Source organism: Pecten maximus, chromosome 18 (assembly GCF_902652985.1).
Source record: "Pecten maximus chromosome 18, xPecMax1.1, whole genome shotgun sequence".
Classification (NCBI taxonomy): Eukaryota; Metazoa; Mollusca; class Bivalvia; order Pectinida; family Pectinidae; genus Pecten; species Pecten maximus.
In genome coordinates, this window is record NC_047032.1 from 26683385 (window position 1) to 26697764 (window position 14380).

General features: G+C 37.6%; 1 protein-coding gene across 1 annotated transcript in view; it reads right to left on the bottom strand.

The window, feature by feature from the left end:
• Positions 1-868: 868 nt before the first annotated feature.
• The window catches only part of LOC117316338, a 39904-nt gene continuing 26392 nt past the window's right edge, over positions 869-14380 (bottom strand). The window contains exons 2-5 of the mRNA XM_033870878.1: positions 8227-8696; positions 2548-2585; positions 1543-1761; positions 869-1046 (exon numbers count right to left, since the gene is read on the bottom strand). Of these exons, the coding sequence (XP_033726769.1) occupies positions 869-1046; positions 1543-1761; positions 2548-2585; positions 8227-8640 (849 nt within the window). The 5' untranslated portion in view covers positions 8641-8696. The remainder of the gene's footprint in view (positions 1047-1542; positions 1762-2547; positions 2586-8226; positions 8697-14380) is intronic.

The following is a 14380-nucleotide window of genomic DNA, read 5'->3' on the forward strand; positions in this document are numbered from 1 at the left end:
TCAATAATCATATGTATAGCTCTTGAACAAAGTGGGTAAAATGAATAAGCATTGTTTAGAGCAGTTGCAGGTAAATTTCTTCATTTAATCGTTTTTTAAATCTGCTGTTAATCTTAATAGCTCTTGAACATTTTTCCGTTACAATTTAAAACCATCGAAATCCACGATCAATTACATTATTTGTCAGCGTACAATATAAAATGACTATAATAACATATAAATACATTGATCAATTGGAACACCACCACCCAACATATACAATTTCTCAGCTTAGTTACAACGGCACAAGTTAACAGGACTGAATGTCCAGTACATCTCAAAGAGCTGAAGGTCGTATGAGTAAAAAGTTTGGCTAACAGCTGAAGGTCGTATGAGTAAAGAGTTTGGCTAACAGGAAGAGCTGTAGGGCAGTGCACCACATACATTATGTAGATCAGTAAATATAATTTGAATCTTAAGTTAGGAATTCCCGAAACATGTTGGGTCTGGTTTAATAATTGGCATCATGACATCGACAACCAAATAGTGGTGAGAAACGAAAAAAAAAATGCTGACAAAAAAATGAGAATAACAATTATTGGATGTCATTTTACAAGGTTACCATTTAACATCAGCTCTATTAACGCCGTAAGCACACAAATGTTGTTTTGGATGTTGAAAGAAAGCCTACAGAGGAAAACCAATTTGTGATCAGTGGGAAAACAACCCAACAGACATCATCCCCTGACAAATGATTCGAAGAAAGATGACAATGGCTGCGCAACATATCTGACATTTGGAGTTAAGGTGAAAATTACACAACATATGAAGCACATCTGTTTAAAGGTGGAGGTCACCAAATATATTTATGTCCTGAGGGATGAGAATTCTAAATGCTCATCACAGGCAATGTATCAAGTTTTCTGTTACCTTTGGAAGTCTTGCGTACAAGGAGGTCAGGAAGTGTAAGTCGCCAGTTGTCCCCGTAATGTTTTTTCAGCTCATCCTGAAGGGTCCGCGCCTGTGTGAGACCACCAGTCGTCTTGTACAGATTGTCTAGGTGATAGCTATGGAATATCACATCCAATGGAAATCAGGTTACAAACATTTGAAATATTTTTGTAATGTAAAAAAAAAATGTAAACATTATTTATTTTTCAACAATTGCGAAACAAGCTATATTAACTTATTTTAATCATGCTTGTCGGCCCAAATGGGAGTGGGCAAGGGGTCTTACTGTGGACAGAAACTAGAGAACCTGGAAACCTCATGGTTGGGCAGGTGACCCCCACACATGTCCGATCGGGGAATCGAATCCCGGCCGTCTAGGTGAAAGGCAAGTGTGCTACCACTGTGCCAACCAACCAAGCACTAATATTTTGTTATAATTGAATTGCATGTACAAAACAATGAACGAAATATTAATGCTCCAGAAATTAAAACCATTAGCGAATCATCAATGTGATTTGTATTTACTTTCTTAATTGGAATATCAGGCACACATTTTTCTGGTAAGGAACAAAATTCTGTAAAATCTTAAATATACATGATACAGCATCTTACTGTGGTTTTGACGTTCGATCACATCCTGGACATAACATATGCTGTCTGCATCCAAAACAGAATCCCGGGAATGTGTATTCCGGATCCCGTTTGTCAGTTTCCGACAGGAGTTTCTGATGTAGAAGGATGCTGTGTACAATTGGAAAGTAACGCTTTGGGGAGGCCAGGAACTCCTGACGCAGGAAGGACAACGACGGGACGTTTGGAAGGTGATTCAGGCTATAAAAAATCAAAAAGTAAGAAATACGCAGGAAGGACAACGACGGGACGTTTGGAAGGTGATTCAGGCTAAAAAAAATCAAAAAGTAAGAAATACGCAGGAAGGACAACGACGGGACGGTTGGAAGGTGATTCAGGCTAAAAAAACCCAACACAAAGTAAGAAATAAAGACACTTATCAGATTGACTTTATTATGTTAAGCTTTCTGGATACAAGTAAGTATTTAATCTAGGATTGATAAGTGAAAAATAAAAAATTATTTATAAAGTAAAACATACAGAGCAAGGCCTTTTTAAATCTGGGGTGGAACATTTTTTTGTTGCAAAAACATACAAAAACACTATTTTTTATTTCAAACAAATTATAACCATGCACATACTTAATTTACAAAGCAGTACGAGACAATAATATATGTGACTGACAGCCAGTTGTCCAGTTATGATAAATTACATAAAATCACCACTTAAATCAGCCACATCATTCTTCATGATAACAAGATTTTACAAATAGAAAAATTCACGGGATGGAACTGAACTTTTCTGAGAAATGGCAATATTCGCTCACAACAGACAACATATGAAATGTGATTTGAAAAGCCTACATTTGGTGCATGCAGGTACATGTAAAAATAATATTTCTTAGTCATGAGTAATGAGGGACATATAATAAGATATTTCCCCAGGTTAATCTAAGAACACCAAAACTGCCCTAAGTACAATATAAATAGCAATCATGTTAATGCTATATACATAAATTGTAAACATGACAATAATAATATATCCTACCTTTCTGCTACAAAGGCAACATCATCGACATCCACCTCCTGTAATGAGATAAACAGGAAAAATAATTAACCAAGTCAGATTAAAACTGTTGGAGCTACAGGAAACTTAATTATACATTGTATGTACAATTAATATTTTAACTGCATATGACATTGTTTCGGACAGCTTTCAGAGAAGTTACATGTATAATTAAATATCAGGGTTTTTCCCACTGGTTTGGATTGAGGCCTTTTTGTTTGGTTTTAGGAAGACACGAAAGGCAATGTTTAGGGGTAAACTTCAAAAGAGAATTTGGATATATGGAATCATTTCAATTTAGAATATGACCGGTAATCAGCCCTCAAAATCAATTAGATAGTCTTGAATAGACATACATATCCTTACATATATATAGAATAAAACTTGTAGATACTTTGTGTATCGATTAAATAGTTTAAAGATATAAATTCAACACGACAACTGTTGTGTTTCGCTAACGTTTTCAGGCCTAACGGCCATCTTCAGGCGATTCACGTTTTCAAACACAACAGTTGTCGTGTTGAATTTATATTTTTAAACTATATATATATATATAAACATTAGCAAATGAAATTATTTAAAAAATGAAAATTCTAGGATTTAAATATATGTGAATGGAAGCAAAACAATTCTATAACTTCATTTACCATTTATAGAGTTTAAATAAGGGATGGCATGTTATACAAATTGTAAACATAAGTATCGGAGGCGTTTAAAGTGGAACCACGCTGAAATGCCACACCTGGACACAGTCACCCCACGTACCCGGCGAACCAGTCCTTGCCACCAATAAAGCTGGGCTTCACGGTCAGGTAGAGAACGGCTAATATCAATTTTATAAATTTCGATAGATAAACAGTCATAGAGAGTGACATAGGACCTTGCAAAATGGTCCATGACAGCACACACTGTGGTTCCAGTTTGTTTGAGCACATCTCCGGTGGTATTTCGCGCCAAAAATAATGAATGGCGAAATAGTAGGAGTTACTTCCCTTATATTGAGGGAATAATGATAAAAACAATATTCTTAGAGCTGACATTCAATATGGGAAGATATAAAAGAAGTCAAAACAGAAAATTCATAAGAACAGCATATGTCTTCTAGATAAATAACTAGCTCAAGTGATTCAACAGCAAGATACATGACATTGTGTACATTTCGTTTTAGGCAGTGGCAATTCTCTTGTCGTCGTTTTGTGTGTGTTTTTTGTTTGTTTTAGTTATTCTTAAATGTTCATTTGCAGTGCCTCATATAAGGAAATAAAATGTCTGGTTATATATCCTATTGGTGTAATTTAGAGTCCAAAGATTACATTATCGCCTCGTCTGCCATTACACCTAATATACACAGGCGCTTGCATAGAAATTTGATAAGGCAGGAGTATGTTCCCCTGCCATATAAAAAGTAAATCAACAAATAGAAAAATTACATTTTCTATTCAAGCACCTGTGCTAATGCACAGTAACGGGTATTATTTGAAAGACATTAAAGAATAACGTTTCTGTCGCTTTTCCAGTGTACACATCTTCGTCAGATAATATCACATTGTGGTCCTTATTAGCGTGAAATTCGTTTACTAACATACAAATGTATAAATAGAGGTTACACAACGAGTGATTGTTGGATATGGAATTTATTTCACACTCGTACGTTATTTTTTAAAAGTTACAAAAGACACGAGCTTTAGCGAGTGTTTTTTGCAACTTTTAAAAAATAACTTACGAGTGTGAAATAAATTCCATATCCAACAATCTCGAGTCGTGTGACCTGTTTCTACCACAATAATATCGGCTTGAATCAAAGGGAAACGTGGCCAAGTATAATTTCGCGTATACAAATAAAGTGTACCGGTGACGTCCGGGACCCGGTGATGTGTCGTCATTAGATTATTGATGACGTCAATAACAATTGCAGCTTGGGTATTCACCGTGTTAGCCAATCGAAATGCGTACAGAGTTTATACCACGTGCGGTATAAACAGATTGTTAATCAACAGCTGTAATGATTAACTGATGGTCTAAGAGTTGAATAACACGGGGTATTGTGGTAAAATTAATGATAATCAGTATCATATTTGCAAACGGATTGATAAAAGTATCTTGTTTGTACTGTTATATATTGGAATGAAAACAAGTTTATGTATGCGTCATAAAGATACTATGTGTCTGTGATACATTTTTAAAGATATATGTACATGTACCAGGATGTCGCCATTTTCATTGAAACATACGTTACCTATTCCATGATGTAACACATTCGTATTTCAAAAAGACGTTTTGGTGAAAGATATAGTTCTAAGATAAATTTATAACAGATAAAACAGGTAGTCAGAGTATTATTGTACTAATAGACAAATAATATTAATCAATATCACACCGTGCTACATGTTAATTGTTATATTCCAATTAATATGGGTATGGATTCATACCGACAATCAGTGGGTCGACGTGAAACATACGTTACCGTATATACAGACAATCGGTGGGTCGACGTGAAACATACGTTACCGTATATACAGACAATCGGTGGGTCGACGTGAAACATACGTTACCGTATATACAGACAATCAGTGGGTCGACGTGAAACATACGTTACCGTATATACAGACAATCGGTGGGTCGACGTGAAACATACGTTACCGTATATATATAGACAATCGGTGGGTCGACGTGAAACATACGTTACCGTATATATACAGACACTCGGTGGGTCGACGTGAAACATACGTTACCGTACGTATACGCGTGTATACAGACAAGCAGGGGATCGTCGTACATCCTGTTGTAATATCCTACCTACATGTAGCAGTGTTACAAAGCTTGAAATTGATCAACCTAGAATAAGTTTGACATTTTGCTTCTTTACCATTGTAAGTGTAATGTAAATGCACTGATGTATTGGGGGAAACGAGTATAGGTATACGGAAAGGTTCTCGGAAGACAAAGCGATGTTCTCAGAAGACAAAGCGATGTTCTCGGAAGACAAGCGATGTTCTTGGAAAACAAAGCGATGTCTTGCAAAATCAGCAGAAAATGGGTTTCCAACAATTGCAGAAACTGACTATGGACCAACTTGATGTCTGTCATCCTCAAAATTATAATTTAAAACTTGCTGGATACCACCATATACGTCAGATGGACGGAGACATACACGTCAGATGGACGGAGACATATAGTCAGATGGACGGAGACATATAGTCAGATGGACGGAGACATACACGTCAGATGGACGGAGACATACACGTCAGATGGGCGGAGACATACACGTCAGATGGACGGAGACATATACGTCAGATGGACGGAGACATACACGTCAGATGGACGGAGACATACACGTCAGATGGACGGACACATACACGTCAGATGGACGGACACATACACGTCAGATGGACGGAGACATACACGTCAGATGGACGGAGACATATAGTCAGATGGACGGAGACATATCGTCAGATGGACGGAGACATACACGTCAGATGGACGGAGACATACACGTCAGATGGACGGACACATACACGTCAGTTGGACGGAGACATACACGTCAGATGGACGGAGACATTCACGTCAGATGGACGGAGACATACACGTCAGATGGACGGAGACATATAGTCAGATGGATGGAGACATACACGTCAGATGGACGGAGACATATAGTCAGATGGACGGAGACATACACGTCATATGGACGGAGACATATAGTCAGATGGACGGAGACATACACGTCAGATGGACGGAGATGTACACGTCAGATGGACGGAGACATATAGTAAGATGGACGGAGACATATAGTCAGATGGACGGAGACATATAGTCAGATGGACGGAGACATACACGTCAGATGGACGGAGACATATAGTCAGATGGACGGAGACATACACGTCAGATGGACGGAGACATATAGTCAGATGGACGGAGACATATAGTCAGATGGACGGAGACATATACATCAGATGGACGGAGACATACACGTCAGATGGACGGAGACATACACGTCAGATGGACGGAGACATACACGTCAGATGGACGGAGACATACACGTCAGATGGACGGAGACATATAGTCAGATGGACGGAGACATATAGTCAGATGGACGGAGACATACACGTCAGATGGACGGAGACATACACGTCAGATGGACGGAGACATACACGTCAGATGGACGGAGACATATAGTCAGATGGACGGAGACATATAGTCAGATGGACGGAGACATACACGTCAGATGGACGGAGACATACACGTCAGATTGACGGAGACATACACGTCAGATGGACGGAGACATATACGTCAGATGGACGGAGACATACACGTCAGATGGACGGAGACATACACGTCAGATGGACGGAGACATACACGTCAGATGGACGGAGACATATAGTCAGATGGACGGAGACATACACGTCAGATGGACGGAGACATACACGTCAGATGGACGGAGACATACACGTCAGATGGACGGAGACATATAGTCAGATGGACGGAGACATATAGTCAGATGGACGGAGACATACACGTCAGATGGACGGAGACATACACGTCAGATGGACGGAGACATACACGTCAGATGGACGGAGACATATAGTCAGATGGACGGAGACATACACGTCAGATGGACGGAGACATACACGTCAGATGGACGGAGACATACACGTCAGATGGACGGAGACATACACGTCAGATGGACGGAGACGTACACGTCAGATGGACGGAGACATACACGTCAGATGGACGGAGACATACACGTCAGATGGACGGAGACATACACGTCATATGGACGGAGACATATAGTCAGATGGACGGAGACATACACGTCAGATGGACGGAGACATACACGTCAGATGTACGGAGACATATACGTCAGATGGACGGAGACATACACGTCAGATGGACGGAGACATATAGTCAGATGGACGGAGACATACACGTCAGATGGACGGAGACATACACGTCAGATGGACGGAGACATACACGTCAGATGGACGGAGACATATAGTCAGATGGACGGAGACATATACGTCAGATGGACGGAGACATACACGTCAGATGGACGGAGACATACACGTCAGATGGACGGAGACATACACGTCAGATGGACGGAGACATACAAGTCAGATGGACGGAGACATATAGTCAGATGGACGGAGACATATAGTCAGATGGACGGAGACATACACGTCAGATGGACGGAGACATATAGTCAGATGGACGGAGACATACACGTCAGATGGACGGAGACATACACGTCAGATGTACGGAGACATATACGTCAGATGGACGGAGACATACACGTCAGTCGGACGGAGACATATAGTCAGATGGACGGAGACATACACGTCAGATGGACGGAGACATACACGTCAGATGGACGGAGACATACACGTCAGATGGACGGAGACATACACGTCAGATGGACGGAGACATACACGTCAGATGGACGGAGACATATAGTCAGATGGACGGAGACATACACGTCATATGGACGGAGACATATAGTCAAATGGACGGAGACATACACGTCATATGGACGGAGACAAGGTTTCGGTTAAACTGGAGGCCATAATAACTGGAGGCCATAATAACAATGTCCCTACTAAACAAGAAGAAACATCATAAAGATATTAAGAATAGTTTGAATGATACATTTTTTATCTTGATCTTTACCTTATATCTGGTATATTCTGGAAGGCTCCTGGAAACTATCCGATTTTTCTTCTTTAAGCTATTCATTTTCTGTCTATAGGTCGACATAGACGGACCGACTCGAGAATAATCAGGTTTGGCTGGAAGAGGCCCATGTGGTAGTCGCCATTCCTGAGCTGTAGCTCCAATCCGGGATCTTCTCACATTAAGTTCTGCCCTGTAAATGGCCTCCTGTAACGTGGTAAACGTATTAAGCTGTTGTCCCGTACTATCCCTCAAAATAATTTTTGGAAGTTTGTCAGGTTCCTGCTTTGTGATTACTTCCTTTCTTTCGCCATCCGGTCTTAGTCCGTACGGAGTATCGAATTTACTGGCACGGTATGTAGCGCCCCCCATTAAAGGGGCGAATGCCGACCGCATTTCAGCAGTCGCCATCTCGACGTCAGGATCAGAAACAGGTATCACTAATCCTTAGAACCCAAGAACCGACCCTGGAAAAAAGGAAATGATTTCGTAAACATACAGGCATACACATACATGTATTTTATATATGGAATCAGTAACAACAACAACAACAACAACAACAACAACAACAAACAAACAAACAAACGACGACACTTTTGTCATCATTCTTTCCCTGCATATGGTGCATCTAATAAGTCGATACCCTTCTGAAAATACTTTTACACATCCTGTTTGTAAAATGAAATAGGCTTGCTGGATAACCAGGGTATCAACCTACACATTGTTCAGTTTTTCTAAAGACGAAATACTGACCATTTATTCTTCTTTAGTATTGCTGTCTTTCAAAATACCGGATAGTGGGAAGACTGCGGACCTGCCTTGTTTATGTTGGATTTCTAAACCTCATAAAAATCCCTATAAACAACGTTGTATTTCTGGCCCGAGTACTTGTTCAACTAAGCCTTTATGTAAAATTCTTACTTTTTGGTACAATAACATGTACATGTAAGTCAGGGCTGCAGGCCTATTGGGATAGTGTTGTTAATGATTATAAAACAATAACAACATATGTCATCTGCATCTACTACAAAAACTGGTCCAATCCTCGAGCTCTGTTTGCTCCAAAAGTGTAGAATATAAAATACCAAACAATCGGAATTGCTGTAAGATCTTGGCATACCCCTTGATAAAAGGGGGCAGCTGTTTATTGTAAACAAAATCTTGTATATATCAAATATTTTAGAATTAAAACGTGAATGTTTACTCAAGAAGTGGAATTAATGGAATGTGAAGTTTGAAAAAAAAATTCAAAGATCTTGTGATGTATCTTGAACAACCGCTCCTAAAACGTTTCCTTTAACAAACTTGATTGATTTTCCGCTCTTTGCACATCATTTACCATTCCAAACTCAGGAAACGCCTTCGTTCTCATGTGATGAGAGCTTTCTTTTCCAAGAAATACAGACAGCGTTATAAGTACAGAGTTGTTAACTGATTGAGAGCGTGTTTCGTTAAACATACGACTAGGGCTCATGGGAAACACACTGAAGATGGAATCATGAGAATGATTGAATTTCTGATCGACAATATCATTGTTGAGTGTGGTGACCAGATTTTCCAACGGACGTTTGACATAAATACCAATGGGAACAAAATGTGTCTATTGGTCTACTCGTGTTGATACCAGGCTGATCATATTGAAGGGCTTATCAGAAAAGGAAACAGAGACGTGGCAAGGCCCTACACTTTATATACCTATATACAAAAATAAACAAATACCTACACTTTATATACTTATATACAAAAATAAACAAATACCTACACTTTATATACTTATATACAAAAATAAACAAAGTCATACAATTTATATACCTATATACAAAAATAAACAAAGTCATACATTTATATACCTATATACAAAAATAAACAAAGTTCTACACTTAATATACCTATATACAAACATATACAAAGTATTACACTTTATATACTTATATACAAAAATAAACAAAGTCATACAATTTATATACCTATATACAAAAATAAACAAAGTCATACATTTATATACCTATATACAAAAATAAACAAAGTTCTACACTTAATATACCTATATACAAACATATACAAAGTATTACACTTTATATACTTATATACAAAAATAAACAGTCATACAATTTATATACCTATATACAAAAATAAACAAAGTCATACATTTATATACCTATATACAAAAATAAACAAAGTTCTACACTTAATATACCTATATACAAACATATACAAAGTATTACACTTTATATACCTATATACAAAAATAAACAAAGTCCTACACTTTATATACCTATATACAAAAATAAACAAAGTCCTACACTTTATATACCTATATACAAAAATAAACAAAGTCATACACTTTCACTTTTGTATACCTATATACAAAAATAAACAACAGCCCGCCTGAAGACGCATGTGAAGGCAGAAAGAAAGACTTTCCGGAAAAGTCTGTGTTTTTTTTCGTTGTTTTTTATATTTACCCTCACAAGGAATTATTATTATGTTTTCTATATACCTATACAGGTATATTGACGATGTGTTTGTACCTTGTAATATCACGGTGATTGACACTCATTCCCTTTATTTTATTTATGCAGTAACATATTTCTAAAAAAAAAATACATTGATGAGATTAAAATGATGAAAATTTCTGACTTCAAATGCAGACACGGAATTTCATCGTCCATAATTTCATTAACATCATACGAAAACAGTACAGTAGATTAAAGGTCTGAGTAACGCCATGTTGTCCGTGTTATATTTACCCAAAGGGTGTCCACAGAAATATCTACAGAAATTGACTGATACAATAGTCTTATTGAGAGATTGAATATAAGTATAATAAAACAATTACGTGATGTTGTTCATTGCTCACCTTTAATCCTAATTTATGCATATTTACATGATGGGTTATACATATATTTTGATATAATCAACACAATGCTGTTATCCCACAGAAAGAATTTACAATCACGTCTTTGTCCTGTCAACGGTCACCCTAAAGTTATAAATACAACAGTCGATATTCCGTGTATTTAAGCTGACTATGCTTGATTCCTTGAAGTCCCGACACGTACCAAACAACCGGTTATCACGACACAGAGTATGTATCTACACCTTCCGTCAATACAAATCATTTGTATCCTAACCGTTGTATTCGATTTGGTCACAAACTCTTTTTATTTTCTGACTAATAAAAATTTTAAAAACAGAACGAACCAATGCCCTAACCCTAACCAACACCTTGATCCCATATGAAAACTGAAAAAAAAATACATTTAAAAAAATGATGACGACGACGACGACGACGACAATTTCTTTCCCTGCAGATAATGTATCTAATAATTCTATTCTCGTCTGTATCCATTTTTACATTTCCTGCGTGAAGAAGAAGAAGAAGAAGAAGAAGAAGAAGAAGAAGAAGAAGAAGAAGAAGAAGAAGAAGAAGAGAAGAGACGTTTATCTGGTGAAGTCAATCCCAAACCAAGTTCAGTAACAAGTCTTCTCTGGTAGATCCGATGTTTGATGCCTCTCCAAAATCCGGAAAAGTGAATGGAAGGTTGGCTCCACAACTAGCTGATTAGAATTGTAAAATGTCCGACACACTCAATAGCAAAGGGAAACGTCTATACATTATTACAGGAGGAAAGTTACCCAAGATTTAATAATAACTTCGTGACAAAAATATTCTGCTTTTTTAAGCGCCAGATTCAAATCCTTCAATTAAATCAACAATTTCAATAAATCAAACCCAAATATATTTACCCACTGATTCAAATATATCTCGTTCTGTAGTTATCCACAATGTGTAAGATAACCATGCACATGCACAATAATGATGAAATGGAATCAATTTTAACATCAATATATTTTGGTATTTTCACTCACCTTGTTTATAATCACCCATTCGACTGATATCAGAGTAGCGGTGTAATCTACCCCCTTAACCTATCATCCTACGTAACCAAGGTGAGAAGGCGCTTTATATTTGTTAAGTTTGCTTTGTGTTATCTACCGATCATCTTCACACTTAACCTTTTCCCTCATGACCTTATGACCTATGACCCTTTTGATTACGGTGACCTTGTGCTGCCTTCGGGTTCTTCTCAAATCATGAGTTACACTAATAGGCCGACCATGAAAAGGTACAGAACATTCAGAAAATTCGCATGTGCGGAATATCTCTCTCAGGGTCTCACTTCTGAGGTACTCCCAGTTAAATACCAGGAGATAGAAATGATAACTATCTTATCTACCGTTCTACCACTTCAAGTTGTTCATATACTAGCCATGACTTACATCTAGTACAACTCATTTCACAAACACTTATATATAATAATTGTCCGTTTTTATTTTGTTCCTAAGATATCCTACTTATTTTACTCCTATCAGTCAGAGAAAATATCTTCTTTATTTGGCCATCGATACAAAATTGTATAAGTTCTTAAAATAGAAAAAAATGTCTGCATTTCAGTTCATGAATGATTGTATTAATCCTGAATAGGAGATATATAAAAGTAATTGTCATTGATAAAAACAAGAAAACTGGACAAGTAATACACAGAAAGGGCTCGATTATAATTCATTGTTTACAAGGATTTCTTATTCTGACTTCTCAGCTCACTTATGCATTCATATACTTGCCAATCATTTAAAAATCCCTTTCAAATAAACGATCATTCCTTTTGGTATGTTTTGGGTTTTCGCTGACATTACCCTGGTTCTAGGTTTGAGAACGCCGCATCACTTGGATTTGACCAGATTTATATACCAGGCGTCGTTGATGAAGCATAAATCGTTTTTCATTCGAATCACCGGATCTGATTATATTTAGTGGAAATATCTTTTACAATATTTGTTTAGATTATAGTTTAACCCAGTGTTTGATTTGATTTAAAACTACATTTTCACTAATGACTAGAGTATACCGACCTTCAAACAACGAAACATTAATTCGAACTAAAATTACTAAACTGTGCTCAATACAGATTGACATGGAGATACCTATTGTAACCCTGGTAAATACTAACCGCAATATACCGCTCGGCTAGAGAGATCTTCTCTTTAGCTCGATCGGTTGAGCGCAGGACTAGTAAGCCAGAGGTCCCGAGTTCGATCTCTAGCGGAGGCAGTGATTTAAATTAAATTAATCATGTGCTTCATGAGCGCATGATTAATTAAATTTAAATCACTGCCTCCGCTGGGGATCGGACCTGGGACCTCTGGCTTACTAGTCATGCGCTCAACCGATCGAGCTAAAGAGAAGATCGCCGAGCGGTATATTGCGGCTAGTATTTACCAGAGTTACACTAATACATTACAGAGATAACAGGACCAGGCATTCCGGAAGGTGCAGGTATAGGTTAAATCCAGGTTTTGACACGTTCTCTAAACAAGAATCAGGGTAGTTCTAACGGAATCATCAGATATATCAACGAGCATCAAATACGTCTGACTTCATATCGCATAGGAAATAGAACATTTTTTCAATAAGATCATTTTTTGGAACATAACACCTTCCCATTGTCTTCATCAATATGCATTTCTCGAAACCCTTTGTCGTTAAGTGTTCCGTTAGTAGTTGACATCTATGAAACTCATGATACTGTACCTTGAACAAACCATTGATTATCGAACTAACGGTGACGTAAGCACCGTAGGTAGGGGAAGTAATTGATGTAATTTCTATTCTATTTTAAAATATGCCGCCGATATCTAAAGGTTTGGATCCTGTTGGGAACTATAGGTAATAATGGATTTATGACGGAGTTAAAATAATTGTATACATCATACGGAGTGAATGCTATCTCCACTATACGTTTACATTAATAAATTCTTCATGGGATAAAACAAAACATAGGGGAAGCCTGGATGCTACTAACTAGGAATGGGAAATTAACAACTAGTCAATTAAAATCATCACATGACAGTGGTAAGATGCCTCTACTGTATTCGTTGTAAGTAAAGATCGAGTTTACATTCTTACCTGATATTGAATACTGTTTTATAATTATATATGTTGATAAGGTTGAAGGTAGGAGTGATTCGACACGGTTCATTCACTTTTCACACCATATAAATCCAACTCAAAAATGTCCATTACAGCTGATTTTTCAAATCCGTTGATTACATAATCATTTTTTGACATTGACATCAGAAGAAATGC